Below are 14420 nucleotides of genomic sequence, written 5' to 3' on the forward strand. Positions count from 1 at the left end.
CTCTTAGCTCCAAAGCTCTAAATATGAAGCATCCATTGGAGATGCTCTTAGAGGTTTCTGTATCTGTTTGGAAGGTTTCTAAACTTAAAACAGAGAAGGCTTCTAACATTAACCTAACAAATAAGAAATTACTCTTAGTACGAAAAGACCAAATTATTTTTATTTATAATAATAAGGTAGGAAAATACACTAAAAATTTAAACTAACTATTGGGTATAAATTATAATGTACATAAAATTGTATGTTACACTAATTTTTCAATCTAAGTACACTCTAACTTAGAGATTTATATAATTTAATTGTATTTAATTTATAAATTGTTGACTCTAATATATAGTGCATAAATAAATTGTGCATACTTCATTATAACAAAATAAATATAAATTATTGAAAATATATGTATTTACCTTTTATATTCTAAATAAAAAAATTAAATGTAATTAAATTACAAAATCTTCTTAGGTGAATTATGGATATTTTTTTTATATTACATTTGAGGCCATTTATAATTAGAAAACCATACACGAAATTAAGTGATAAGAGCTCACAGATTTTTCGTCGGACCCACGTCTCCGTCAGCGGAAGAATAAATAAATAAATGTTTACTTGAATTACGACCAAACCCTATTCGATCCCTCACTGGTCTACATCTCGAGATTGGTGCTCCGATGGTGTAATCTCGGATCCCTTCGACCTTGGACTTGATACGATCCGTGGATCGCGTATCCATCAGCGGTAAATTTCTCTCTCTCGCGTAATCTGAATCGATTATATTCTCTCTCTCTTTCTTTCTGTCTCGATCCAGATCTCCTCCCAAATCGAGCTCCTATCCTCCTATCGCAGTGCTTCGAGGTCAGCTCTCCCCGTCTCACTCTAATTTTATCTCTAATTTCCTCCTATTTCCGTGTTTTTCATGTGTCGTCTTCGTTAGGTTTCAGAATGATTCATCGATTCCCCAGTCTTTTAGCTTTCTCTTATACGAGCACCATCTGGATGCTCTGTTCTTTAATTGCTGGATTTGTTGTGTTTGGAAGAGGTTAATTGTAAACCGGAGGTGTAAATTTATGAACAGGGATGCTGGAAAGCAATATTTAGCAAGAAAGAATAGTGAGATAGGATTGATCTGGAGTAGAGTGGCGAAGATATATTCTTGATGGACAGTTGAAGCATTTATTAAACTAGTTTTACCCCGATAAGCATTTAAATGTGGCGATGTGCTTTACTAGATATTTACTAATTGGCAATATACAAGATTCCCTAATCTTCTAAGAGTTCAGAATTAAGGCAGAGTCGGTAATGACAATAACTTCGACCTAATTGCCTACTGTTTAAGCAATTCCTGCAACTTCTATTCCTGGACAGAAGTAAATCCAGAAAAATGAAAGAGATGTTTTGGAAATTCCAATTCAGTTTCACAAAAGATGGCTCTTATTGGCTAACTTACAATTTTCTAGAATCCTTGATTTGGAGGTGATAGAAATAGTAAATGTTGCTGAAATCATTAAAGCGCTTTGTTATACGATGACATGTAATGATCTTTTTTCGGATTTTACTTACATTTTCGTTTTATAGTAATATATTGTTCTTTGGATTTTCTGTTTCTTATTGCCTTCAACTTTCCGCACTAGTTTTCTGCTTAGGAACTGGGTGACTTCTTAGTGGTATTGTGTATGTTCTTTGGCATTGATTGGATAAAAGCATGCTAGGACTCTATGAATTGGCACTTTTGAACTTGAGCCCTCATCGGTCATCACAACTTTTTGATGCAATCAATTCACCAAAGACAAATTATGTCTAGTCAGTTCATGGAGTGTAGCAATATCCTAATCCAATACTGAGTTGAAATGTGAAATTTTTTAGCACCCCCCTCGTGTATTAACACATGAATTGAAGTTAATTTATTAATTTAATCCGAAATGTGTTGGATGCATGCTAAATTTTGTACTGAAATTCTTCTGGATGTATGCCCACTGATTTTAAATAATTATTTTGCAGTTATGTGGCATATGTGATTGCCTGGTGGCTGGTGCTTGGCACATACAAACAATTGTCACTGATCTTGGGAAACTTTTAGTTGGTTTTTAAATGGACTCGCAGCATCTTGATACTCCATCTTCACCACCAACTACAGCTCAAGATAGTCAGAATTCTTCCCCTTCTACGCGAGATGCTTCTGCACGAGACACACAATCCATATTTTCTGGAGCTGGCATATCCTCATGGGCCAGAAATCTCAAAATTCCAATTCCTTCAGGCCAAGAAGATCCACAATCTGGCAGTCCTGGAAAATCAACATTTGCACGTTTCACTAGTGGTCTTGGATTACGTTCGTCTCCAAAAGCGGCCCAACAAGATGAGAGTGCTGAGGGAACCACCACCACTGCACAACCTGGTGTGCTAGGTTCTTTGACAAAAGGGCTGGTGGATTCATCCAAAAGCGCAGTGAAGGCTGTGCAAGTCAAAGCTCGCCATATAGTCTCTCAGAACAAAAGAAGATACCAGGTATACATGAATTACGATGGCTTGTCAGTCATGCTGAAAGTTTAATAATAGAGATTTTTTTTCTTGATTTTTTTTCCAAGAAAAGGATTTTTTATTATTTTGGACTTATAATCTATCTAGAACCTTTCTGCATACATGACTATAGCTGCATACTTATTTACTTCTTACTGTATGGTAAATTGCTTGCAAATTCTAGTTATCTTCACTGTGTTCTTGAGGTAACTCATGCTTAATATGATAACCAAGGGAATTCTTAAACTTGAATCTTCTCAAAGGATGCAATTCTTCTGTTTATACCAGGAAGGTGGATTTGATTTAGATATGACTTATATCACGGAGAATATAATTGCGATGGGTTTCCCTGCTGGTGATATGAGCTCAGGCTTCTTTGGATATGTAGAGGTAATTCTGATGCTAAATAGTTAGATTCCTGCCATCCTTCTTAGAAGTAACAATATGTGGTAATGCAGGGATTCTACCGCAACCATATGGAAGAAGTGATCAAGTTTTTTGAAACACATCATAAAGTAATATATCCTCTCTTATGCATTGTTTCTTTACTTTCAATGGTTGCTCTAATAGATATTACTCTGTATCTGATGGAATTCAGCGAGCCAATTGATCATTATGAATCTTAGAAATTAAAATATCAAATCTAGTGGGGGAGCTAAAATTATTACCTAGGCTTCATATAAAGATGAAATGCTTGAGCTTTTTAGTGCACGTAACTTACGTTCCTGCACTCTTTCAGAATAAAACTACTTGATTAACTGCGAGAAATTTAGATAATAGTCACTAAGACTTGCATGAATTCCAATCGAGGGAGCCTAGTTCCCTAGGGCTGTATAATAACATCTTCGATAAGCTTAGTACCATTTTTAAAGAGTCATGCTTAGCGTGATCATCCTGCATGAAATTGATGAATCTTTTTCTCGATGAAGTCACCGGAAACTTTTGCTGCACTTGAAGTTGGTACTTCGGTAGGTTGCATGAGTTGTTGACCTCCTATATGATCTAACTCCATTGTGATTATTTTTATGCTCAGTTCTGCTATTACCTTTTGTTTGAACATGCTTATATTATTTTCATTTTTCAGTTCTAAATAATTCTTCATAGTTATCTTAAGTTATTCTTCTTTGGCCTCTTGCTTGAGATTGTCATTTTCTTTATCTAAACTAAACCTTTTTGTACAGGGAAAGTACAAGGTGTACAATCTGTGTTCCGAACGGCTGTATGATGCGTCACTCTTTGAAGGAAAGGTGAGGACAAATATCTTACATATTTGTTTATTCTCACAGATTCTGTAAAGCCTTTTATATGAACACAACTTTCCTGAATCCATTTTGAGAAACTATGAGTTATCCATTTATTGCCGTGGAAATTTGGACTTGCAATAATTGAAGAAATCACTTTAGAAAATCTCAAGAAACCTCTTGGACTTCCTTCCATAAGTCCAAGCATCTCCAAGTCATCTTCTTACCCATCTTCCATTTTTATTCAATAATTTTGTTTCTTCATTCATGATGGTTAAACCAGAATCCCAGCTTGTATGCCACATGCTCATGCTCCTGTTGTAGTGCCAACTTTTCAAGTTGTACTGTACAAGAGTTGAGAGTTGCATGCTACTGGAGGATTAGAAACTGACAAGTTGGACTCACTTGATATTATTTATGAGAACCAGCTAAACCTGAATAACTTTTGTGATCTATGATGTTGAATATTCTGGACTGTCCAATTTTCTCAATGAATTCTACTATTATGTACATTCAGGTGGCATGCTTCCCGTTTGATGACCATAACTGCCCCCCTATCCAACTTATATTATCATTTTGTCAAAGTGCCTACTCTTGGTTGAAGGAGGATATTGAGAATGTGGTGGTTGTTCATTGCAAAGCTGGTATGGCGAGGACAGGATTGATGATTTCTAGTCTTCTTTTATATCTGAAGGTGAGAATTATCAATTTTAGCAGACAATTTGATATATTTCCGTCACTTCTTATTCCTTGAAGAATCTATCTTATAATGTGCAGTTCTTTCCAACTGCCGAGGAGTCCATGGAGTATTATAACCAGAAAAGATGTTTAGATGGAAAGGGGCTTGTTCTCCCAAGTCAGATTGTCAGTCTCCTCCTATATAATATCTTATTTTTCTCACTTTGAATCTTTTCTGTAACATTTCTGACTTTGATTTATAATTTCTCCAGAGATATGTAAAATATTTTGAACGCATCATGACATACTTCAATGGTGAAAATCAATCGGACCGCAGGTACCTTGGTGTTTTCTGGTTGTTTGTCAAACTGTGAATAGTTTGGCATACCAACATACCAATTACATGTAACAAGTGATGTTTTACCTGCTCTTTTTTTTGCAGGTGCATGCTTAGGGGATTTCGCCTCCACAGATGCCCTTACTGGATCAGGCCTTCGATTACTGTCTCTGATCATAATGGTACTTGCGACTTCCATCATTTCATCTCTGTGCATTGTGACATTTTCCTTGTCACAGAGCTTGTCATTTTCGTATCACAGGATTTTAGCCTTTTCAGGTATCAAAGCTAAGATTGTTCCTTCTCCTAGCTGCTGATTTTAGTGAAGACTGACCTTTTGAAACAATCAAAACAGAAAACAGATCCTAATGATTATGAAGTGCATTGTTTCTTTTAAAGAAGTTGAGCATTCTCATCAGTGTTTGATTTGAAAAAGTACCATCCCAATATCCTTATACTATAGTTCTTATGTAAGAGAAATCAAGAAATGCATACCCAATACTGCTGTCAAGTGTCAACCATTTAAACATTTCTTTTTTCTTTTTCTGCAAAAATAGAAACAAAAATATGGTTTTTTCCATGATTTGTACTGTCTATTATAAGTAGACTGCCATGACACTTGCTGCTATCTTCTATTTGGCAGAGGCATGTGTAGGCTGGCATGATTCCTTTGTTGTGTATGAATCAGATAACCATCAACGATATGCTTTCTTTTATCAAGTGATCCTCCTATCAAGTTGATTCAAATTTTCAATGTTTTGGAAATGACCAGCTACAAGATGAGCGCTAGTTCTTGATGGGGGGCAAATTGTTTTATGTTGTTCATTGGCATGCACCACACTAGAGCATATTTTCATATCCCTTATTTCAATCAATTCATACAAAACTGATAATAAGTATGACCTTTTTTAATCTTCTTTTTATGCCACAGGAGTTCTCTTTTCAACAAAGAAGCATCCAAGGACCAAAGATCTAATGGTATTTTTTTCCTCTAAAATTTTAACCATTTTTTGTTAGATCATATTTTTATATTCGTTTTTGCCTTCACTGATTTGAATGAAACATATTCTTGATGGCTTTTCTCTCTATATTTATTTAGTCTGAGCGAAGCCTAACCTATTTTCAACTGAGTGGTGTCCAGATTGCTGAAGTAGGATGCAATGTGCGATGTTTTGTCCTAGTTCTTATGACCAAATGTCATGGCTGATACTGAACATAATTTGTTTGGACCAATTGCAATCCTGTTAACTTTACTTAATATTGATTGTAATTTGCCATGTTAGTAGGCTTTTATATATGCAGATGAAAAAGTTGATTTCTTTGAATTTCTGGCCATGAATCGCCATGGTAGTCAGCATTTGCAGAACATGTGAGCATTCCAGCCCATGCTATGCTGACATGCTGAATCTTGCCCATTCTTTGCTGCACTGACAACCAACCCGCATTGCTTGTAGTGCTGCAAGTGAAATACTTGGTCTTTTATTTAGTCTTTATTTCCTTGAGTTTTGTCCCCATCTCCCAAAGAAGTCTCAGGGTGAGGGACCTATTTTCAACTTTCAGGAGCCAATGCTGCATGCTCTATGCCATTCCTTGAAAGAGCTTACTATCATGCATGCTTTAATGGATTCCACATACTGTTAGAACTAAGATTGATGTTTTTGAGGTTACTACTGTTGATATAAGTTGTATTTTATGATTGCTATGCTGCAGCATTAAGTACTTCCCCCTCTCCTTTCTCTTCTTTCTTATTCCCTATTTTCGTTATTAGCTTACCTGCATGATAAAATTCCCTCCCTAAAATATAGTTTGCAGTTCAGTTGACATTAGACAGTTTATTAAAAAGTTTATTCATCATTATATTTTCAGCCTGAAGATTATTGGTTCAGTGCACCAAAAAAAGGGATCATGGTCTTTGCTTTACCGGGTGAGCCTGGTCTAACTCAGGTATCTGGTGATTTCAAGATTCATTTTCATGACCGCCAAGGAGATTTCTACTGGTGAGAGTTTTTATTTCTCATGGTGTATGCAGCTGGTTTGCTCAAAACAAGTATTAATATTCTGGATAGTTTGGTTTTGTTAGATTAATATGAAATATATGCATGTTGTGATATTCTTGAGCGTCAAAATGTAACAATAAATGAGTATAAATGTGATGAGTAACTTTTTAAAAGCTTGAAAATAAGGTTACTTGAAATATTGGAAGAATAAAATTCCTACTTCACCTTTAATAAGATGGTGAGCCAGTTGACATGCGACCTGAGAGATACAAAAATGAATAGGTGGATATGGTACCAAGATATGAGAGATCAACACAAGGAGAGAGAATAAAAAAGACAAAAGGTCATTTTATGTTATTATGACAACCATAACCCCCACCACCAAGCCTTTAATTGCATCTATTACGGATTGTTTTCTCTATTTGGTGCAAGATTATGTCAAACAAAGTGTTTTAAGTTTTCTTTTTTTTACTTTTTGCCATGCCATTTTTTGGCCTATTCTTTCTTCTAGGGTCCATTTGGTCGTCAGAACGTGAGAGAGTGGAGTGATTTTAGGAGTTTTATTCCTAGGAAACTTACTGCATAACAAAAATTTGAACTTCTTGATGTTTGGTGAGACAGAGTGTGAGATTAGAATTGTAAATTCTTTGTACTTTTTAGTTGAGAGATGAAAAATCAAAGTTATAACTTTCAAAACAAAAATAAAAGGATTTGTTTATATATATACCTATCTAAGGTTTTTATTTATATGTATACCCTTTTAAATTTTAAATTTATGTGTATATCCTTTAAAAGCCATAGTTTTTGTATATATATACCCTTCATGTAATTATTTAATAAATATAAGTTAAAATCTTTAGCTCATGTTTAATTCATGAATAGTTTTTTTTCATATTCTGGAACACGACTCCTTATTCTAGAATAACAATTAAACATCATAATAACTCTATTCTAAAATACAAATATTATTCATCATAATTATATCTTATACCACACACTAATCTAATTATTAATTTACCCTTGATGTCTATCCAATCAATCTATTTTATAAAATCAAAATATATTCATGATTAATTTTAAAAAAATAACACTTTTTTAATATCTTTTTCTTTACTCTATATTATATCAAAGGTAATTATTACACTCTTATTTTAGAATATAAGTGAACATGTTTAATAGTTATTTCTAGAGTAAGGACATCATTTTGAAAATAACAAAGAAGAATATCTATTTTAGAATTGACCTTATTCCTAAAGTAAATGAGACCTTAGTACGTGAATACTATTACCATTAAGTGAAAAGAGTGTGTAAAAACAAAACATAAGGGTAGAAATTTTAATGATTAGTTTGGTTTAAAAGGTATTCACAAAAAAAAAGTTTGAAAAGGTATCCATATATAAAAACCAAGGGTTTAAAGGAGATAAACATAAATATTAATTGATAAGCTATTCACTCTTTTATTTGAATCAAATGACACACCATCTGCCTTTTTAACTTCTCATCATGCTAAAAGATGTAGTAAATAACATTTATCAATTTTGCTTAGTTCTATATCAACTATGAACATGATAAATGGATTAATGGTTTAACTTAAGTATTTCTTCCTTTATATCAGTAGTTGGTTGGATCCTCTAAATGACATCCCTATTGGCTATCCAATATTAGCTAATAGGAGGATTATAATATTGACACACTTAGTATGCCTGTAAGGCTTGCCTATTGCACCCAAGTAGTCATGTGCTTGAGCCATGGAACAATCTCCTTAGAAATTGGGTTAAGGCTATGTGCATCTTACACTCCACTACACCCCTCTTTGCGGGAGCTCATGCAGACAGCATATGAATTGTGACTAACATTGATGGCTTACCTTAATTTCTTTATGTTTTTCTTGACCTTTGAAGATACCTTCTCATTGGTTGATCTCTTACTGATGATTATGTGCTATTCCCTTTTGTTTGCAGTTGGTTAAATACAACAATGATGGAAAACAGGAAAGTACTGAACACAGCTGATCTTGATGGTTTTGATAAGGTAAGATATCAATTTAAGAGAGACTGATTTATGGAAAGGTAGCCTTTCATAGACTATTCTTACTATTCTTATTTGTGGACTACAAGGAATCCAGAATGTTGTTTGCACTTTGCAACTCACAGCCAATTCATAAAATATGAGAATTTTAATTTAGGTGAAATGTTTTGATGTTTTGACCTTCTTGTTGTTTTGTATATATAATTATATATAACCTACATCTGAACCTGGATAAACTGCTTAAAACACTTGCCCTTATTCGGATCTGCAGAAATTCCATCACATTAATAGGGTCCAGATCCACTATCAAGCCGAATATTATCTATTTTTCTGCATAAATCGAAAGCTGGTAAAGCCAAAATGTTGAAGTGTTGAACCTGTTTTACTTTGCAACCCTATTTTGTTGGAAGCTTTTGGTTCTAAGTTGTAACTTGTGATTGTATTATTGATTTTCATTATAGCTTCTGGGCCTTCCTTTCTTTTAGCCATTCTCATGAATCCAACTTTGTCTTGCAGAGAAAGCTACCGTCTCCTGGATTCCAAGTTGAGGTTGTTCTGGTAGATTATGATGGCTCACAAACACCGAGACCAACAAATGCAAGTGCAGATAAGAAATCCGATGGCAGCTCAACCACTGGCACTATAACAACAGAGAATAGCTCAACATCTCCTAATTTGAATAAGGAAACGGGAAGCCAAGATAAGGATGATGTCTTTTCCGACAGTGAAGCAGAAGAGAGTGGTTCATCCAAGAGCAGGCACAAGGTGGCGAGCAATGTGGAAGGATCTGCTAGTTCTGCTAAAGCATCTGAAGCAGTGGCTACTCCAAAGGAAGTGACAAGTGTAGCACAAGGCATTGAAAGAGTTTCATTGAAAAGTGAAGACGGGGCTACTAAGGCACCTGACTATCCACAGAGCAGTAAGACCTCCTCTGTGTCATTGCCACCTGAGGTGGAATCTTCTAGCATGAGTGAATTCAAGGCAATTGCTGCAGATGCTTCTGTATTTTCATTTGGTGATGAAGATGACTATGAAAGTGAGTGACCCATGGTGGCCGAAAACTTATTACGTGTAAATAAATGCTTGTAAGAGATTCATGAACCATAGAGAAGCACGCAAAACACCTGTTATGGTAAAAGCAAGTGAAAATTTATTTATTCTTGCAGTTCTTGTTTATGGTAGCTCTGTATATTTCGGTGATGATATTCATGGTTGAATTGATGGAGATTTGGATCAAACCGTAAATTTGTTTAACTTTTAAGTTCTCCACAGGTGGTCAACTCTGCTTGTTATTTTTGATTGTTGTCCTTCTTAAGATGGAATTGACATAAGCTTGTAGCTTGTAGCTCGTCACAGATTCACAAGAGAGCAATAATGAGCTTGAAAGAGATAGGTACTTGGGGTTTTCATATCTATGCAGGCATAGAGGGAGCTCCCAAGTCACCTTCTAATATTCTTATCTGTGCATGGAAGACGATTTTCTTTTTCATGTGAGGCGTCTACTAGCTTTCAATTATTTTGAGAATTAATGTGCTTTGCCTAGTTATGAATTCAAGTGGAAGAATTTTATAAAGTTATAAATATAAATTACAAAGCGAGGAGGAAAGGTAATAATATGACTCATTTTTCTTCTGGCTTCCTAGAGAGCTTTGAAGTAAGATCCGCAAAAGTGTTCCACCGATTCGACCTCCTCGTCATAAGGGGCATAAGAGAAACATCCTGAGTAATCTTTTGTTTATTTATTAGATTAGACTTAGTATGAAGCTCGCCTAGCATGATTAGCTACAGAATTTTTTTGAATTTTAAAGGTAGAGGAAAGTGCCAAAGCTTGGTGTAATAAGAGAGACTCATGTAAGCTGACGTATTTGAGTAAGTTCCTAATCTCCAGTAACTCTTGATCGACAACAGGATCTACTAGCTTTCAGTTGTCTGGGAATCTAAGATTTCAATATACTTTTCTGTAGCCACTCAAGTCAGTCTTACTATTCATTCGCTTATCTAATTGTGTAGTCGCAGCCACCTTTTCTTTTTTGTTTGAGAATCCTAATTCTAAACATCTTAACACTTTTGGAGAACTAGATTGCTTTAATAGTTTAAAACCTTAAAAAAAGTTTCCTTGTCAACTGCATCAAAAATGGACAAGAAGGATCTTATCTATGCTAAAGTCAAATATCATTATTCTTATTCGCTGGCAGCTTTGGTTTTGGGTAGATAACCTAGTGTAATGACTACCTTAGTATATACCTGACTCTATCAATTCCAAAATGTTCTTAGAAGACGTTTGAATGAGATAATTAATCACTATATTCGTGCAGTTGGTTTAAACTACTTGGAACTCAAAAGTTTGACACCCCAGAGCTGACGTTGCGAACTTGCAACAATGGTGTTTGAAATCTTAATTGATGGCAATTAATGCCACTTTTGATTGCGGCAAATGCTAGCCAATGCAATACTAATCCTTCTTCGCCAACTTTTTTCTTCTTTCTGGATACAAAAAGAGATCTTAATTAAGAATCACATGATCATTAAAGCAATGCAGCATCTTCTTCTCCAGTCCATTCCTAATTAATTCAAGAGCGTATTCTATAGGGAACTCATTGAAACCCAGTGCCAATCTCTCCACACATATTCTCTAACAAAGATTATGCTATAACAAACCAAATAATTAGTACATCATTATATGATATCAGAAGATATATTGAAATTATCTGAGTACTCGGCAACTTGCTGAAGGTCCTTTTGAACTTCTGGAATACCGACCATTGTCACGAGCATGAGAGAGATGGGCGTAGGAGTAACAGTTTTTTTTACAAACTATATACATTAAGGAGTAACAGTAGTTAGATTAAAAGTTACTGTGCAGTATCTGGATCAGAATACAATCATCTAGATGCAATATTATTGGATTGGGTCGTTTTCAGGACCACCATCCAATCTAATTAGTACAGAGAGACAACAATATATATATATATATATATATATATGCTTATTGTAAAGCATTTGTAGGACCTCCATTGAGTTGGCTATGAACAAAGTTGGCATATATTCTGTTCAGAATATATAAGCAGATTGTATTCTTTTGTTTTTCTGAGTATAATATGATTCTTGAGTATTCTTGAAATACAACTGCTTTTTTTAAATAATAATTAAATATCATAATCACCGTATTTTATAATATAAATATTATTCATAAGAATTACATTTTATATCACACAATAATTCAATTATCAATTTAATCTTAACATCTATCATATTAAACTACTTTATATCAAATCAAAAGATATTTATTATAATTTTATAAAAATAAATATTTTTTATTTTATGTCATATCAAAAATAATTATTACATCTTTATTTTAGAATATTAGAAAATATAGAAATAATTTTTCTATAATAAATCCCTCATTTTATTAATAACAAATACGAGTTATTATTTTTTATTTCAATCTTATTCCACATATTAACTAGCCCCGGTGAATGCATAATTAAACCTTGCTTCTGTAAATGAGATGTTATTATTGTTATTATTATTATCTATTGGCTGCGTATTTATTGTGGTCCCAAATATTCGTACATAATAAATTTCTTTTGTCCTTTTTTCTTATTAAAGATTTTTCTTGAACACAAGCGATAGTACAATATGTACCACCAGTTGATTCTGTTTGCACCGGTAAATATTTGGATATCATTTTTATTAAGATTTAAATGCAGTAAATTTAAGTAATGAATTTGATAATTTCTAGTAATTTTTTTTAAAAAAAATACGGCCTCTTGATAATAAAACGTTGGATGCTTTAGGTAAATATCTTGCCATATTGTTTCAATGCTTATCATGAAAAATATAAAATATAAGATGAAAATAAGTAATTTGCATGCTAATCCATCAGCAATGGCAAAAACATTTGTGGGATTGGATTGATAATCTAATAGCCAAAGCTGAACTTAGCGTGTTTCAATTCTGACCATAATTAGGGTTACTGTATGAAATTATATATTTCTGTAGCACATGAAATTTCTCTTTCAGTATATATATATATATATATATATATATATATATATATATATATATATATATATATATATATATATATATATATATATATATATATATATATATATACTTAAACATCCTTGTCCAAGAAAGAAGAAAGAATTTGAGAGGTAAAAATAAAAAGATTTAGAAAAATAGCGAGAGTGTTATTTAACCTAACTAACCTTTTTTTTATTTTTATTTATCTAAATAAATTATACCTTAAATTTAATACTAAATAGACCTATGTAACTTTAGCACTACGTAAAACAGTGATAAGTTCAATATTTTATCAAAAGAAATTAAAAAAATAAAATAAAATTATGATTTTAAGCGCAATTGACTGTAGAGAATAATAAAGTTATTAACTTCTAAATTTTTTATATATCTCCACAATGACATATTTTATGACTAACATACATAGATAACTAAGCACAAAATTACGATGCTAAATTTTTTATTTATATCTTTCTCAATCAATATCATTATATTTATTTTTATTTTATCTTCATAACTTCATATCATGTCTAAAACAGACTATCAATTAGAATATTATGATTTACAAAAATAAGTAGTTCAACGTCACAATAAGACTGTTGAATACTTTAATATTTATAACAGTAAAACACTTAACTATTTAGCGTTTCATGCATATTTTCTTTTCCAAATAAAGTGCTAAAGTTTTATGTGTTTCTTCTTTCAATAAAGATGATGATTAGATCAATGTTGATGAGATCAAAATAAATCAGTTTTAGTATTAAATCTGGGTGTAATCTATTTCGGTAAATAAAACTTAAAAATGTGTCATTTTAAAGAGTGAGCGATCAAAATGGTAAATCTGGGATCAACTACATCTTAATTAAATTTAAATAGCAGTGCACCATCACTTTTGTCTTTTTTTTTTCCCCACTATTAATCACAATAATTTAATACAAAGGGTTTGTTGTGACTATTAGTAATTATATAAGAATTGGCTTGATCAAAGATTGACTCTATTAATATCACCAAACTTCAATGTAGAACCAAGACTTTTAACATACATTTATATTTATATTTATATTTATATTTATATTTATATATATAGGTGGCCATAAAAGCTTGTTGAAAAGACGTCATTTTGCCATCAAATTTAATAATGTACAGACTAGCAGTATTCTAGTTGCCAAATTGCACATGCTACTTTTCAATGTTCACGTGGAAATTTAGGTAGAGAAATTTTTTTTGGGTGCAAAAAAAGAGAGTAAAGAAGTAATTAAACAAAGTTTCTTCCTTTGAGAAAGGAAAGATTGAATCAATTATTATCTCAAGAAAACTTATTAAAAAGATTTCCATTTGGCATTCATAGTTTACTCTAACTCATCTATATAATAATTGGTCGTTAAAATTGAGACATTGTAAGCGAAATAAAGAGGTTGAATAATAAATGTACGATGTTTTTGATAAATTTTCATAGACTGATAAAGATTTGTTAGGATGGTCCTAAGACGAAGTTATTTCTTTAGATGAATCCTAATTTGACAAAGCTTAAAAGTTTAGGGAAGACTCTGGGAATCACGAATGTCTTAATCATACAACTCGCCTCATTATGTACTATTT

At 32.9% G+C, this 14420-nt stretch overlaps 1 protein-coding gene across 3 annotated transcripts; it reads left to right on the forward strand.

Annotated features, from left to right (window-relative positions):
- The first annotated feature begins 595 nt into the window (after positions 1-595).
- Positions 596-9969, forward strand: LOC140775775 (phosphatidylinositol 3,4,5-trisphosphate 3-phosphatase and protein-tyrosine-phosphatase PTEN2A-like). Of its 3 annotated transcripts, XM_073119200.1 has the most exons (14): positions 644-735; positions 806-852; positions 1996-2502; positions 2803-2904; positions 2973-3029; positions 3696-3761; positions 4273-4449; positions 4533-4619; positions 4706-4770; positions 4876-4952; positions 5702-5748; positions 6637-6767; positions 8729-8798; positions 9312-9969. In XM_073119200.1, the coding sequence occupies exons 3-14, from the start codon at positions 2086-2088 to the stop codon at positions 9837-9839; spliced, it is 1824 nt and encodes a 607-aa protein (XP_072975301.1). In that variant the 5' UTR covers positions 644-735; positions 806-852; positions 1996-2085; the 3' UTR covers positions 9840-9969. The 3 variants fall into 3 exon arrangements, with proteins under 3 accessions (XP_072975302.1, XP_072975300.1, XP_072975301.1); XM_073119201.1 differs by lacking the exon at positions 806-852 and having other exon boundaries at positions 596-735; XM_073119199.1 differs by having other exon boundaries at positions 620-852.
- The last annotated feature ends 4451 nt before the right edge of the window (positions 9970-14420 follow it).

The sequence above is a fragment of the Typha angustifolia genome, chromosome 14 (genome assembly GCF_048772165.1).
Source record: "Typha angustifolia cultivar Huaian chromosome 14, ASM4877216v1, whole genome shotgun sequence".
In the NCBI taxonomy this organism is placed as follows: Eukaryota; Viridiplantae; Streptophyta; class Magnoliopsida; order Poales; family Typhaceae; genus Typha; species Typha angustifolia.